This window comes from Coturnix japonica, chromosome 12, assembly GCF_054131305.1.
Source record: "Coturnix japonica strain WE chromosome 12, WE-NBRP24, whole genome shotgun sequence".
NCBI lineage: Eukaryota > Metazoa > Chordata > Aves > Galliformes > Phasianidae > Coturnix > Coturnix japonica.
Genome location: NC_140674.1, coordinates 4223774 through 4240386, shown reverse-complemented (window position 1 = coordinate 4240386; position 16613 = coordinate 4223774). Strand labels below are relative to the sequence as shown.

General features: G+C 50.1%; 1 protein-coding gene across 2 annotated transcripts in view; it reads right to left on the bottom strand.

The window, feature by feature from the left end:
• The window catches only part of EPHB1 (EPH receptor B1), a 44028-nt gene that overhangs the window by 17751 nt on the left and 9664 nt on the right, over positions 1 to 16613 (bottom strand). For both annotated transcript variants that reach the window (XM_015871222.2, XM_085512670.1), the window contains exons 2-4: positions 11302 to 11366; positions 9089 to 9770; positions 2910 to 3065 (exon numbers count right to left, since the gene is read on the bottom strand). In XM_015871222.2, the coding sequence (XP_015726708.2) occupies positions 2910 to 3065; positions 9089 to 9770; positions 11302 to 11366 (903 nt within the window). The remainder of the gene's footprint in view (positions 1 to 2909; positions 3066 to 9088; positions 9771 to 11301; positions 11367 to 16613) is intronic.

The window sequence follows — 16613 nt, the reverse complement described above, 5'->3', positions numbered from 1 at the left end:
GTAAATTTATTATCCTTCCTTATCTTAATTGGGTCAGTTTTGTTTTTCTTCTTCCCCAAAAGGGGACAGGAGGGTGAAGAGGGCCAGCAAGGCCTTCTCCCCCTTCTTAACACCCTGTCATGCATGAAACCATGACACTAGCAGGATACGTGCCCTTGCCTTTATGAAACTAACACACCAGCCTGGTTCAATGGCAGTGGCTACGGTTCTTAATGTGCTCTCAAAGTGTTCAGATTCTGGATGAAATTTTACTCTTTGTGTACTTCATCCTTGACAATAATTCTTCACAAACCTACGTACTGGTGAAAAGCAATGACATGAATAAGGCACTGGAAAAGGTTGTCCAGATATGCAGTGGAAGCCCCATCAATGGGGACTTTCAAGGCAAGCCTTAACCAGGCTCTGAGCAACCTGATTGATCAGTGAATAGTCCCTGTTCATTGCAGGGGAGCTGGACTAGATTTCCTTTAAAGGTCCCTACCAACTCTACAGTTCTCTTTTCAAAGCCCTTTATCAAAACAGAAAGCACAGCTGCATATTCTTCACTGTTCAGAGCCCTGAGTTTAGCTAATATACCAACATGCATACAGTTATTTGAGTCAGCAATGCACACACTGCCCTCCTCATGCCCTGCTCTCAGTTAACATCACTCTGACAGTTTGGCCATTGCTGAACAGTGGGAATGTGCCCAGGGCTGCTCTGAAGGGAAGAGCCCAGAGAATGGGAAATAAATACAGAACCATTTCCATATGCCAGCAAAATAGGGCTGGGATGGATAGGGAGCCAGCCACACCATAGAGGGATATCAAATGCACAGCTGTGTCATTGGGACAAGCCCTCTTCTAAAAACCAAACTGCTGTCTGTTATTAGTTCCTCATGCCAGTGGGCCTTGCATGTGAATGCTACACTTCCGAGGAAGAAGAAAGGACTTTTCTACATTAGGAAGAATTCAGAGCTGAGCAATAAAAATGATGAAGGAGCCAATCCTGAAGGAGAGATTACAGAAGGACCAATGTCCCAGCTACACCTCCTGCATCAGGGAACACAGTGATACAAAGGAATCACTCCCTGGGATGGAGGCAATGGGCTGTGAGCACTCAGGACAATGGAGATTTGCCCTGCTCCAGCCACCAGCCCCAGGCAGCTCAGGGGAGCCCAGAGCCCTGCTGGGGTGTCCTTGCCCCCTTCTCCCCTCACCAGAACCCAGGCAGGCACTTCAGGAGCCTTGATCTGTTGCCACGGATACAGCAGATGAAAGCGTTTTGTTAAAACAGCAAGAAAAAAAAAAAGAGGCCTTGTAAGTAAAATTGAATCCAACAGAAGATTCCTGTCCATTTAGTTCCTCTTCCCTCCAGCAGAGTAAGTGCGCTTGTTGTGGAGGATCAGCTAGTGCAGCATCCTCACCCACAGGGCTGAGCTGGATTTGAGGTGCTGTTGCATAGCATCGTTTGGGACAGGGCCACCATCACCACCACCTACAACAGGGCTGTGCTCCCCCCCTCACCGTGAGGAAGGCTGCTGGAAATGTAGTGGGAGATGCATTTGAAACCAGCTCCAATAATAGGATTAGAGGGGAAAGCAGCAAGAAAAGGAGAAGTGAGTTCTGTATGCCCTAAAGCACAGCTTTCCCCTGACTATCAGAAGGGACAAGCAACACCCTCATACTCAGACCCTTGATAAATAAATGAAAAAGGGAGAAAAAGCCTTTTTACCCAAGCCAAGTATGGTCACCCCTCTCTGCAGTGCCAACGAAGGCAGCAGGCTCCACCTCTGAAGTTCTGAGCTCTAAAGGAACTTGGAAAAAGAGAAGATATAGTGGAAGATTTTCTGGCTGAAGCTGCCCAGATCAAGGTCATCACACTGCTTTACCATGAGGACTTCCCTTTAATACTTAACTAATACACCAAATGAAGATAGAGAAGTGTTTGCTCCCATGGCACAGAATAACTTTGACAGAGAACAGCTGGCACCTCGAATTAGCCCTGTTTGAAAATTAAGCTTCAACAAGAAGAAATAAAAATGAGCAAACGGATGGTTTTCTTTTAATACTGTAATCCCTTTGCATAGCAACTCTGTAAATCAGCAGCGTAATGAGGTACAATGCAGACACGGGTTCAGATGCAGTTCTTCTGCCTGCCAACTGCTGCTCCACCAGCCTGAGCCACAACACACAAACACGGTTCCAGCTCAGCACAGAGGCACTGACACACACTGAGTCTGGAGCACAGCACTGTGCCAAGCACCACTGGGTGCACATGGGGAATGACGTGGTGCAGCTCACGTGGGAAGCATCCGAACACCTTCAAAAATATCAAGTTTTCATATGATAAACTGAACTAAACCCATCTCCAGTAGGTCTTTTATCAGATACAGCATAGGAAGTCCCAGCCACACACCTTAAAGACTAAAATAACTGGGATGCAGATGAGAACTCCTCAGCTACTGAACCAGCTCCACAGACACCCAGCTGGCCAGGCAGCCACAGGGTGAGGGGACAGCACTGTCACTGCCAAGCTCCGTGCTTTGGGTCTCCTGTGGCACAAGCGATGCACGTCCACAGCAGAGGAGGAGATGGTTGGCACCCCTAGCAGCTTATGGTTCTACAAACCACACGGAGAGAGCATCTCTGCTGAGCCTGTTCCATAAGGGCCTCATGTTAAAGCTTCTGACTCAATGCACTCATTATTCCATGGTGATTTTTTGGGGCAATTTGGAAGCACTGAGGCCATCACTCATGCTCTCACCAGTTTGCAAATAGCAGCAGTCCTTTCTTCCTTGGCTCCTTCCTCAGCAGAACTCAGGCTTGATGCCCATGCTGGCACCCCAGGCAGCACCATGGCTACGCAGAACCCCACTCCCCATCCCAAACTGCACAGCAGGAGCAGGTCTGAGCCCCCCCAATACTCACTGGTGCAGGCAGCCATCGGTGGGTCCAGGTCAGCCCGAAAGTAGCCATTGCGACAGGCGCAGAGCGGAGAGGCTTCAGCAGTGGAACGGCTGTTGGGTGGACATGGGGCACACAGCCCTGCACCTTGACTGGCTTTGAATGTCCCAGCTGGGCAGGCTGCAGAGAGAAGAGAGAGAATCTGGTTACGCTGGATGTTTTTTGGAGTGCCTCACCATTCTTAGAAGAGATTTTTCCTAATAACCAACCTGAGCCTCCTCTGGCACAATTCAAAAACCCAACTAAACTCATTTCTGTGGGAGGGAGCACCCTATACTTTGGTTCCTAGAAGTAAAAGCTCAGCATTCAGCTTGGGCAGCCCCCATCCAGCCCACACATTGGTGGCAACAGGCTTCTGTAATTCACAAGGCACAACAGAGCCACACTAAGTGTCTCATAAACAGAGATGATTGAGATAATGGAAAGTGCCTCTTAGCCCCTGCCTGCCACATCAGGATATGAGGCATCTCCTAGCAGCCACAAAGAGGAAATTAATAGGAGCAAGCAGGAGTAACCACTTTGATGCAATTTCCTTGGGAGATAGTGGACCATCTAATCTTTATTGGAGCCCTTTAACCTGTCATTCAAAACTCATGAAGGCCTCTTGCTCACATGGTCTCACCAGATATTAAAAGATGATTAAAAAAAAAAAGAATAAATGAAAACAATATTTTACAATTTGATTATTCCGGGGACCATCCCTCCCCCCCAAGGCACACCAGCAGTGCCTGATGAGAGGACAAAGCACCCCAGAGAGACACACTGTTGTCCCATACCACTCTTCCTTCTCCCTATCAAATGAGGCCATCCCTGTTCCCCAGCATCCCATGCATGGCCTCCTACAGAAGCACACAGGGGCCACAACCCCTGTTACAGACAGACATATGGTGCCACAAAGGAAAACAGGGCACGAAGGTGACCTTCAAGATGCTGAAGACGACCCCCAGAATGCCAACGCAGAGGGCTGGCACATCTCTCCCCCCATGCTGTCTCTGTATATAGTGGTATTCAGATGTGCATCCTTTCCCTTGGGACAGCAGAAGTGTGCTGGGAAAGATCAGAGAACGTCCCATTGAACTCAGAGTGAGGGAGGTGGATGGGAGGAATGCTTTCATACAAGCATGCCCCTGCTACAAGCACACTGGTGGGTTGGTGTAAGGGTTTTGTTTTTAATTACAAGGAAGCCAAGTGTCACTTGTCACAACACGGGAACAAAGTCCGCTCTGCAAGCAGGCATCCTCAGGTTTCTTTTATCATTGCACTTCTCTGCAAATTCCTGTAATCTGCAAGCACGTGCCCCTTAATTATCACTATTACCAATTAGCACTGCTCTCCTGTAATTACAACAGGCTTGCCTATAACCCCCATGGCTCAGCCTGCTGCCTGCCCCAGTCTCCCAAGGCTTACCCCTTCTGGGGCTGGCCCAGCTCCTTATGCAGATGCCTAACCCACATTTTGGACTTCCCAGGGCTCTGGAATCCATGGGGCATGGCTTCCCCTATTATCAATGCATGCTCATTGCACACAAAGGCTGCAGGAAGAGTAGTTGGGGTGATTTTCCCCCTTCCTGAAAACACTGGAAGAAAGAAGGGTGAAAGATGCTATAAAAGCATCCTTGTACTTGCCGTCACTCTGGTCCTTGGCCATGGGAGGAACCCATGGCAAGACAAAGCCCTCTCAATTTGCCTTAAACCATCCCAATTCACACTGTTTCCCAAGCACATGATGCAGACTGAGAGCTCAGCACTCGCCTCATTGCATTGACGCAAGTTACCAAAGCCAGTCCCAAAGGGAAGAACCCCAACGGGAAAAAGTTGTTGCAGAAACAAGAAGCAGATGGGGATGCAGAAACCTGTTCCAAACCCAAAAGAAATGCCAATATTTAACGTTGCATCCAGGCCCTGGTGAACTTCTCACCTTTTTCTCCCTCCTAATTCCCTGCTTTGGCTGAGCCAACACCCCCAGCACACCCTTTAGGAGGAGGACCGGGAGCACCCTGTGGTGGTGGCATCACCCCAGTGATGCTGGAGCCCCAAGCAGGTAAGAAGCATTTCCCTCCTGCTGGGAGCTCATTAAGAGCCTCCTGCCTCCCCCATCCAGCTCACACCACGCAGTAGCCCTCAATCTAGACAACATCAAGTGCTTATTAATTACATCTGGAGTGGTTCCTCATTAGTGCTGATGCTGTGATGGATGTGGCACACTGGAATGGGGGACGGTGGAAGGCTCAAGCCACATGGCCATATTCACATCACCAGGACACACAGAACCACCACTGCTTTCAGTTGGGATGGATCCAACTCCCTCCATCCACCCCACGAGCGCAGAGGTCCTGACCCCGCAGCAGACAGTCCCATAACAGCAAGGCTGCCAAAGCAACCCTGAACAGTGCTTTCCTATGGCACTTTGGCTCCACTGCCAGATAGAAATGGGAAATGAAGGAAAAGAGAAAAAGCAATAGCACCAAACAGGCTCGAAAACTGCTTGTGAATACTGCTGGGCTGAGCTGCTATTATCCCCCTCCTGGTGCCAGAGGGCCCGACAGCATCACCCCATCGCGCATCCTCCAAGAAGCCAAAAGAAAACAGTTTTATACAAGGTTAAAAAGTCACAGAAAGATTTCCAAGCTCTCGGGAATGAGTCACCAGTTGGACCAGGTGCTGGCTGTTGGCAAACGTCAGCAGGGAACAATGCAGGGCCGGACACAAGGCTGGACCCCACTCTTCCTCACTGCCCGGCCATTGTCCCAAGAACAATCCCAGCTCCCGCAGGACCACGCTGCAGCTCAGCCTACGTGTGAGCACAGTGTGACAAAGGCAGCTTGGGAGGCAGGGCTATTCCCTGTTTGTAAATAGGCTCTTGAAAAGATCCTTGGGGGGGAAAAAGAAAAAAATAATAAGAAAAATAAGAAAATCAATGTGAGCTTTTTCTGCCTCTTTTAAGTTGAAAAATCAATAGAACACTCAAAAGTCCTCATTGTGAAAATGGGGGAAATGTATGAGCAGTTGTGCTGGAGGAGAGGAAAAGCCCACGTGCACAGCACAGAGCAACCAAGCTGCCCTGAGCCCCTATGGCCCAGCCCTGCCAGCTCCAAGGGGCATTCACACAGGGTAGGGAACACATGGAGAGCCTCTGGGCTCATAACACCTAATTAACACCTCCATCACATTCATTTGGAGGGGGTGGAAATTAACACGGCTTTTCGTGGATGTTTCCTTATGAAATTAGCACAGCTGTGAATGGATGTCTTCATTAAGGCAGAACTTTGGGAAAATTAGCTTTTTTTAATTATTTTTCCCTCTTCTTTCCCCAGTGCCTGAGGGACGTCCCTTCTCAGCTGGCAGCACCTGTGTCTGTTCCATCCAGCAGTGGGCAGGGATCTAAAGGGAGCAAAGGGCTTTTGGGCAGACCCCTGCCCTAAGGTCACCCATCCAATTGCATGTCCTCTCTGCCACTGCCACAACCCTACCTGCTGGGACACCACACAGCCAGGGTTGGGAGCAGTGGAGACAAAGAGAGGGGGTATAATTAAAGAAGAAAAAGCCTGAGAAGCAACAGACCTGCTCACTCAGCTCATCATCTGCTTTTAGAAATGCAAGATTTGGCACAAAGCTGCTTCCTTTCAGCCTGTTTCCTTTACGAAGGCAACACCGCCCTGTTCCCAACCAACAATGCTTCCCAGCAGCTTGTCGGCCTTAGGATCCAGGGTGAAACACAAGCAGAGAAAGGCTTTGCTGATTCTCTTTTGGGAACGAACGCAAACCATACCTTATATGCTCACACCAGTCACACCCCTGATCCCACCTCCCCATGGTGCAGTGATGCATTGTGTCCCAAACTGTGCAGCACGGCCAAGCGAGATGGATGGTTCAATATCCACCAAATGGTGCTGAGGCCAGCGCAATTGATGCATTATTCATTAGGGATGCAGCAGCAGCAGCCACTGCTCTGCATCAACCAGAGGCTGGGAAAAGCCAGGAGTGAGATGCCCAGTGAAAGGCACTGCCTGGGCTCTGGGGATAGAGCTGCACCATCCAGCTAGGAAACCTACCTCAATGGGACAGCCAGGCCCCCTGGTCAGCACTTGGGGTTGGGAATAAGCAGCCAGCATCAATGAATCCCAGGTGGCACCAAGATTCTCCATTCCAAAGCCCCACACAGCATTGCCTCCACACCCATGGAAGGAGGGATGAGATCAGGGAGAGAGAGCTCAACAATTCAACCCTCTTTCCCTCCCCCCCCTCCCTCCCTCCTCTCTCAGGAATTAAGCCCATTTTCACAGTCTTAAAATACCATATATTTTTCTGTGACAATTCCCCTGGGCTCATTAAGCAGCTCATCTTGGCTGCTCAGGTTGACGAGGGCTTCAAGCAGATGTCAGCAGCCTCCTGGGAGTTGCACACAGGAGATGATGTTCACCCAACACGAGGCACAGTCCCAAACCTGGCCCAGCAACAAGCAGTCGTGCTGAAGGATACAGATTCCCAGAGCAAGGGGTGGGTCCCCAACCCCAACCAGTGTCACCCCACCACACAAACCCAACAAGAAACCTATCAAATGATCACTCCCAGATGATATGTACCAGTTATTATATACCAGTTCCTGCCCACCCAACACTTGAAAAAGGCAGCAGCAGGCTGAGATCTTCCCCTGTGGTCTCCAAGGGACATGGAGTCAAGGAGGACCTTGCTGGCTGAAGGATGCATACAAGACACTGGGAATCATGGAATCATATAATGCCTTGGGTTTGAAGGGATCTTTAAGATCACCCAATTCTAATCCCCTGCTATTTGGCAGGGTTGCCACTCGAGGTCAACCCAAACTAAGATTATTACCCAATCATGGCCAACTGGCAGCTCTTAGGACTGGTTTTGCTGGTCTTCTAGTCAGGGCTGGCTTATCTATGGGCTTGCTGTTCCTCACCAGCATACCACAGCACCTTCAGACCTACAGGTCTCATTCACCATCCCAGCCTTGACTAGTCCTTCTGCAGCAGTGACTGGGGACACCAGACACTGCCACCAGCATTCTGGGGGCAGCGTCTGACCCCTTCCCTCAGCAAACCAGCCCTATTACCCTGTGGCTTTTAAATCCTTTTTACAGCTGCCTTTGAACTCCTGTCTCCCAGCCCCTCCTGCTTTCAACTGTTCCAGAAGCCATTCAAAAAGCACTACTGAAATGGAATTGGCTTCTCATGCATCCCCTGCTCCCCTGCTTCCAAGCAAGGCAGAGAACCACATTTTAGGAGAGGAGATGGCAAGGGCAGTGCGTAACACTAATAGGCAAAAAAAATCCTCCAACGTTATTTGGGAAATATTCATCAGAACTGCAAAAGGAGATGACAAGCAGCGAGCACCGTTTCCATATTTATAACCTGGCAGCTGCACATTGGCAGCGTGGTTGGGGGAACCCAAAAAAACAGCAAAAATATAAAGCCAATTACTACCCAGAAGCAGAGCAGCAGTGTAGCACTCAGGCTGGGGACAGCTGCCTGGCTCTTGCAGCTCTGCTTGGGAAATAACGAGGAGATGAAAGCGGCTCTGCCAGCGAGTATCACCCTTTGAAGGCAGCAAATCACTGCGGCAGTGAATGGGTGCCTGTGTCCTCAACACACTGCAAGCCACAGCAGAGACTTACACTGAGTTTTGCAAGCACTGCTGCTGGCTGGAGAGCACAGAGAGGCTGCAGGTTGAACTTGGCACACTACAAGCATCCCAGGGCTGTGGGTTTCCACTCTATTCCTACCATTTTTGCTGTACATTGCGTCACAACAGTGTGTGGGATACACGGCAGGCTCTGCTCCAAAGCTGTGCTCCCAGCAGGAAGATCACAGCCATGAGCCAAAGGCAGTCAGGATAGATTCAGACTTGGGAAGAAGAAAATTAACGCTTCCCTAAAAGGACACTGGTGACCGCAGATCAGGAGCACCAGAGTGAAACACACATCACCTGGAAAGCAGCCTGACAGCCTTCAGTGTGACACCTTGCACACCACCTCAGCCCCTAAAACAAAACTGCTCTGTGACAAGACTTTCTGGAGCCCCACACTGTTGACGTCACCCACAGCAGTTAGTTTGGGTACAAACAACACAGTAGAAATGCTCAAGAAGCACAAAACTCCCTGCAAAGCAACCCTGGCCTTACCTTTGCAAGCCACATTGTTTTCCGGCTCATAACCAGCCTTGCACGTGCAGCGACCTATGGGTACCATCCACTCCCCATCCCCATTGCAGTACAGCTTGATGGGCACATCCACCTCCTCGGCGTTGGGGATGCAGGTGCCCCGTGCAGTCACCAGAGAGGTGCTCTCTGCCCCTGTCATGGTCTCAGGGAAGATAGCAAAGTTCTGCACCACGCTTGGGCACTTCTTGAAGAAAACCCTGACGGAGAGCAGAGACATGCAAGCCCCGTAGTCCTGAAAAGCCAGGTAAAAGCCATTACGGGTCAGGGGCCCAAAACTTCTCACTTCTGTGTTCACCTTCATCAACCTGCCACCAAAGTCCACCTGGGAGAAGCTCTCATCAGCAGCAATGGTGTCCACTTTGAGGTAGGGTGCCTCCGTCCAGAAGGCCGACTTCTTAGTGGCAATGACAGAGTCTGTCTCATAGTAGTAGAGGTTGAATGTCTCCTTGCAGGAGCCAGGGACGTTGGGGAGGCTGCTGCAGTCCCGCACAGTGAAGCGCATCTCGGTGTAGATGCGGTGGGCTCCACGCCGGTTGATGAAGGTGGTGAGGAGCCAGTTGTTCTGGTTTGGCTCGAAGACGTTGCACACCTGGTACGTACGGATGGTGTTCAGGTTCTCGTCGTAGCCACTCACTTCTTCCCACTAGACAAAGGAGTAAAGAGAGGTCATGAGAAGGAGATAAGGGCACTGAAGGTGGTGGTCACCCCATGTGCAACAGGGCTGTCCTGAAAGGGGGCAAAAAAGCCAAGGAATAGCTAAAACTAGAAGGGGCCTAATCATGAGGAGATGCAACAAAGGAAAGAAAGACAGACTAGGCAGCTGAAGACATGAAGGAAAGCAATACAAGAGGTTACATCTATGTCAGTGACCAAGTCGGTGTGGGGGCTGATGAGCATGCCTGACCTCAGGCTCCCACAGCACAATGGGACTGCTTCCCCTGGCCAAAGAAAGCACCAAAACAACAGTCCCAAAGCACATCACAGCAAAGAGAAAGAATACGGATTCATGGCTTGATTTAGAGAAGAATATTAATATAATCTAGGCTACAATTTCAATCAAGGGACATCAGCAAACTGTGAACAGTGTATGATGGCATTAGTGTCCTACAGACAGATTTACAACCTCGTAATCCATTCATTTTCACTAATCCATGTTTACAGTCTCTTCATAACAGCATTACTTACATGGCAATCTTTAAGCAGCATGTTGATACTGGGCATAATTTCTGGGGGTGAGGCAGCAGCAGCAGCACTTGTGAGTAAACCAAGCCAACCCTCCAATGTTACAGCCTTTGCCCTTTTTACCTCTCCCAGCCCTCCTCAGCTTCCCCAGGCATCACTCTGCTGGCAGCAGAGCAGCAGGAGCACACAGAGTTTGCTGCCGCCACCAAGGGACACCTGACATCCCAACTAAGGCTGCAGAATCCCTGGGGTCAGGATAGGCAGGAGATCAGGGAGAGAGGTCCCCACCCCTTCCCTATAAGCTTAGGGAGGCTTATTGTGTGAAACCAACAGAAGGATGGAGAGTAAGGTTGTAAGCACTCATTTAATTACACACCTGTACTTCTACTGCTGTATGCATGCAGGTATTTCACTGCGTGCAGAGCTCTTTCATCACTCAGCTTAGTCCAAATTTCACACTGGATGCTTGCAAAGCTGTAAAACCACAGCACCCCATGACCACTGGCAGCACAGCTGGCCAGCCGTGGTTTTGGGTAGCAAAGGAACCAGTCAGCCAAGCCAACCAATGCTGTGCCTGGGGCTCCACGGTACCTCTCTCCATCACTCCTACCACCCACCGCTCCCTCCCTGTCTGCACCCGTCTTTGTCTATCACTTTTTCTGTCAGTAGAATGTGAGTCAGGTTATTTTATGCTTCCATCCCTCAAAGACTCGTATTATATAAAAAAGATGTTTTAAGTGCCTCTGGGTGTTTTGTTCCTCATTACTTCATAAAAGTGACATTAATAGCCAGGAAGAGCACTGCTGAGTGCAATTATGGATGATGTTCCAGGTATGAAAGCTGTTTTGAGCCTGCTAATGTTTCCTAATTACAAGCTTTGTGGTATAGGAGAGGGGAGGTGCAAGCAGGAGGATGGGGAGGAGCATGCTGGATGGGCAGCAGGGAAGGGAGCCTCATCAGCTCTGTGTGTGGTTGGATGTGGGATAACTTACCCCTGACGGAGGGTTGGCAGTCCAGCCCAGCTCGGCCGTCGCCGTCCGTGTGTCCATCAGGGTTTCTGGGGAAACACAAGAGGAAGAACACGAAGGAGGACGCTGTGCTTTGTGGCATCACCACCTACACGAACCCAAACCCGCGATGAGATGGGTTACACGTGGAGCTTGGCAGCTGTAATTTGGCAGGATGATTTCAGCCATAGGAATGACAGAGGAGGTGCTGGAGTGCTGACCCCATGCTGGGAAGCTTTCAGAGGTGGGTTTGGTGGGAGATATTGAAAAGCTGTACTACAGTATTACAGCTGCCATTTCCCTGCTTATTTTCTTGCTCTTGTACAAGGGGAAAACAAAAACAAACAGTAACAACAATAACAGTGAGAGCAACAACATATAGAAACAGATGGGAAGAATCCTCCAGGTTTTATTTATTTGTTTTCAGCAAGCAGACATGCAGATTAATTTGCTCAGCTCCTGAGTCTGAAGCTAAACTGGGAAGGAAACGTGCTCGGAATCGGCCCCATCCTTTGCTTCGCAGCCCAGCACCACAACAAGCACATCCCCCCAGCTTTGTGCTGATACAAACACATCTCAGCCATGGCTTATCTCATCTCCCTCTCCAGCAACTTGTACCCATTTGTGTCCCCGCCACACACCATGCAAATATTATTTCTCCCCCTGCTGTAAGTATGACCACACATGTCCCTAAGCACTCATTAATCCTTGCTTCAGCCCTTCAAACACAAGAGCGTGTTTCCTTCATAAGGGCCTGCTCCCAAAAAGCCAGCCCTTCTATCAGATCCTCCCACTGCAGCCCCTAAACAGGCTCTGTATTTCAGGAAGAAAGCTGGGAGGAACAGCACAATGTAACACACAGCAGCTCCTGAAGCAGGAGACTTGAAAGAAATGCATACACTGAGAAGAGATGCATCCTGTCAGCATCAAAAAAAGCTGCCTCCCCACCAAAAAGCTCTTGCCTGTCTTTTCTTAGTGATCTAGGCATGTTTCCAGATGGCACATCTTCCCACTATGGTTCTCTATAATGCCATTCTCTGGGGCAAAGAGAAGGATATGTACCCCAAACCATTCACTGAGACTCAGGGAAAGCTTGGCCTCACCAAAACCCCAAGGCTGACCACACAGCCACCAAGTGGATGAGGCTGGAGGCAAACTCTGGGTCCAGCTGATGCCACTCCATCTCAGTCAGAGCCACCCAGAGCAGAAATAGCCCTGTTCAGCTGCAGCAGCCCATCTGATGCACCAAGCCCAGTGAAACACTGCCGGCTCCCGAAGCGAGGAGCTGCTCCCACCCAAGTGTGATGCTCCAGGGCTGCCTGATCCCGAGCAGTGCCCTGGGAGGAAGCTAAACACGAGGGCTTGGAGAGGCATCAGTGGGCAGGGACACGAGTTTTCATGCCCAGCCAAAGCCCTCCTTAGGGAGAAGCTGAGCTTTGCTGTGGAAAGCAGAGCTTTCTCTGAGTGAAGAATCTTGCGCTGTATACAGTAGGTTTTCTTTAATGGACACATTACTTTAAACTAAGCCTCCACCATCTGTTCCAGTCCCTAATTATCAATACAAAAACAAACATCTACTCACAATTACACTCGTAACAAGTAAGGATGCCAGCAATTAGCATGCAGGAACATCCTCACTGAGCGGAGCAGGTCCATCTGCAGTGGTACCAGTGTGTCCCCAGCAGGCAGGGACCAAGGTGGTATCCACAGTGGGCTCAGAGGAGCATCACTCGAACAATGGGGGAATAAGAAACACGGGGTGAGAGAAGGTAGGATGTGGAGCATGGTGATGCTTGTGGGCTGCCCCTTCCCGCAGCAGGCATGCTCAGGGATGCAGTCCTGCTCCCAGAGCAGGCAGCAGCTTTCTCTCTGCACCCTTTCCTCTGAGAGCATCAGCACAATCAGCCCAAGGCTGGTAATGGGGATGGTTTGCCCCAGGCTGGTGGCACTGCAAAAGGGAGCAACAGGAAAATAAACCTAGAAGTTTTACTGCAGAGACCAGCACCAACTAGGCAGTGCCACAGCTCTGCCTTCCTGTGGCCACAGCATGGCTGCTATTGCCAGTCCTGATCTGCTCACGGCCCAGATTAAGCTTCTTAATGTCAGTAGGGAAAGGAGTCCTACAAGCACCCTCTGTGCTCCACACACAGAGACCTGGAGCTCAAACCTACACCAGAGGCTCACCCAGGCCATTTCAGGTGGCTCCCCATGTCCATGGCAGGCCCTGCTCCTGGCCATGATGCTCCAAGGGTGCAAGAAACTTCCACATATCTTACACTTCCCATAAAGCAACAGCAAAGCAGGAGCAGGCCAGATGTGCAAGCTGCTCTGCACACATCTGGATCTCAACTCAGGACACTTCTGTCTCTGTGTCAGTGCCAGAGAGGCAGGTAGGAGAAGAGCAGGATCACCCCCTCCTACTGGAGGAGCACTGCTTCTGTTCACATTCCTTAAGAGCCCCAGTTTCTGAAAGAGCTGCTTGCAGTATCTATACACTTTCAATCAAAAATATTACAGCAACAACTAATTATGTCCCATCATTCCCATGGCTCTCTGCCTTTAATGGTGCATTTTGCTGCTACAGAATTACAGTGAAACCGTTCTGGAAGTGTATAACGAGCTATCCCCCATCAATCTCCCGCAGATTCATTATGAAGGATTATCCCTAGAATAACAAACCGAGTTCAGATTGCAGAGGATGTACTAAACAACAAAAAACAAGGCAGCAGGATGCTCCCCTGCCCATTGCTGTGAATGGGAACATTGAAACCTCAGAGCTTCGCAATGGACCTTTCCGAGAGGAGTAGCTACATGACGAGCCTCAGCTCTGTAGACCTATGGAGGCCAAAAAGCAGCACTTGGGGATGGAGAGGAATTTTACACATATACAGTTGGGGGCAAAAGCAGTAGGGCTGGCAGCATCAAGGTCCCCCACGTACCTTCCTGTGATTTTCCTGCTCTAAAGGTGTTTGACCCTGTGCAAACACACAGTGCCAGGCCAGCTCTGCCGCAGCCACACAAACCATTCATCATAATCCCACCGAGGAGAGACACAGTAAATCAAAGAGACAACCTGCCTGCAAATAGATTGCACAGGGGAGGGAGGAACAGAGAGAAACAGGGAGAGAACTGCAGAGGGAGAGATAAGAGAGAGGGAAGGAAGCAGCAGAAAATTACAAAAAGAGGGGAAAAAAAAGGAACACATCATGGTGAAAAAAGACAAAAGGGACCAAATCAAATACAGAGATAAGAGAAAGAAGATAGTGCTTTCAGTGCCTCGTTTTCCAAATTATAAGCCTATTTTATGAAATTTGGGAACAAGTTTTAATCCACTGAGCTCACACAAGACATCAAAGGCCACGGGAGGCCTCAAAACAGCATGTTACAGGCAACTCAATGTGCTCCAGACATTGTATGGAGTACAATGTGCTCATATGTACCCACGGTGATGAAGCAGGTTTGCAGTACCACACAGCCCACAGTTACACCCAGGTGCACAAAACATAGCTCATACTGTAGCAGCTCATGGAGGTATTTATTGGTAATCACAGATGTGTTTTGCAACCCAAAAGGTACCACGGGCTGACACAGCACTTTGGTGAATTACATGGGATTCAGGACAGACCCAGGCACCTCCAAGAGCTCAGCTTTCCCACCTCCAGGGGAAGGATTCAGCACTGTAAGATGACAAGGCTATCTTTCAGGAAGACATCTTCCAGAACAATGTCACTACGCATTTAAATTGTCATCTTTGCTTTCTCGAGGCTGAGTTGCCAACAAGCATCACTGAACTCCACCAGCCTGCCCCAAAAATCACCATATGTCGAGCTTGGCAGCCGCTCGTTTCCTTCTCCAGAAGGCATGGAAGAGGAACTCAGCTGTCCTACGAAGGGCAGGGGCTCCCAAAGGCTGTGGAACTGCTCTGGAGAAGCAGCACCCCCCAGTGCAAGATACAGCTCAGTGACACGGAGGGGCTGGCTGGCTTACAGGATGGATTTTTCTATGCACAGGTGGTAGAGGTGAAGCCCTCTGGGGGAGCACTGCAGCAGATGTCCCATGAGAAACAAGCCAGCTTCCAGCACAGCTCCAGGGCACACATAGCCCTGCCTATGGAGAGCTCTGTGCCAAGGCAGAGTTAAACCTAAATCCATGCACACGAGAACCACCCCAAGAAGATACAGCCGTTGGTCAGGAGCTAGAGGGCACCCACCCCTTGCCACACCAGGAGCTGGGTGCAGCAGCTTCGTGCACACCATTGGGGTTCCTGGGTGCAAACCAGCTGGCTGGGGCACTCACAGCCCCAAAGCAATCAGTACCCAGCACCCAGATCTCTCGTCCTCATGTGGAAACACAGCATCCTGCAGGAGGCAAGGACGAGCTGAATGCTGAGAGCTCCCCCACACCGGCCTCACTGACTGCTCTGCCCAAAGCCTTTGCTGGGTTCTCAGGGGATAGTGATCAAGCCGCTGCTTTTCACTGGTTTGAGACAATAAATCAGCAAGAGGGGCTGCTGAGATTAACAGCAGCGGGTAGCTGCAGGCACAGCACAGTGCACCAGGGATGCAGCACTCAGAACACACAGCCTGCAGCCTCTCCATCTTCTCCCTGCACAGGGCTGATGGAGTGCTTTCCAAACCCTCACGCGACAATCACAGCACTTTGATCCCAGACCCAAGAAGCCTGTGTTTTCTGCCCCCCAAAAGCAACAAACCGGGTGCTCCAGGGAGCTCACACAAGCAAGGCCTTCTGCATGAGGAGAGCAGACTGACCTCTGTCCATGCTGTAAGAAAGCAGGGAACCCCAAGGAGAAGGAAAATAGCACAGTTGGAGATTTCATGCACAAGGGGTATGGGAGCCTAACGGGTCTGGTGGATGCATCCTCCTGAACAACTAGGATTTCCTTCAAAGTGACATCCTATAAACACAGAGGCAGACAGATGAAAAGACAGAATGGTCACAGACATCGTTACTTATGTTAGCATAACTAACCCCAGCTCGAGGTCAGAAGAGGGGATAAATCCAGTACCAAGTATTTGCTTCCCCTTCTCCCTGCAGAACCTATTTAAAAGCTACATTTCTTCAGCTTTTCCTTCCCCCCCCCCCCACACACCTTTCAGATCTGCTCAAAACAGCGCCTGCACTCCACTGCCATCCCACATCCTCTCCCAAACATGTTACTATCACTCTGAGCAGTCTTAGGTTCGTGTGTGTGACAGCTGCTCTATGGGGTAAATAACCCAACACATTGGCCAACATTTCCAGATGACTGTCAGTGTTGCACAGTCTCATGCTGTGCT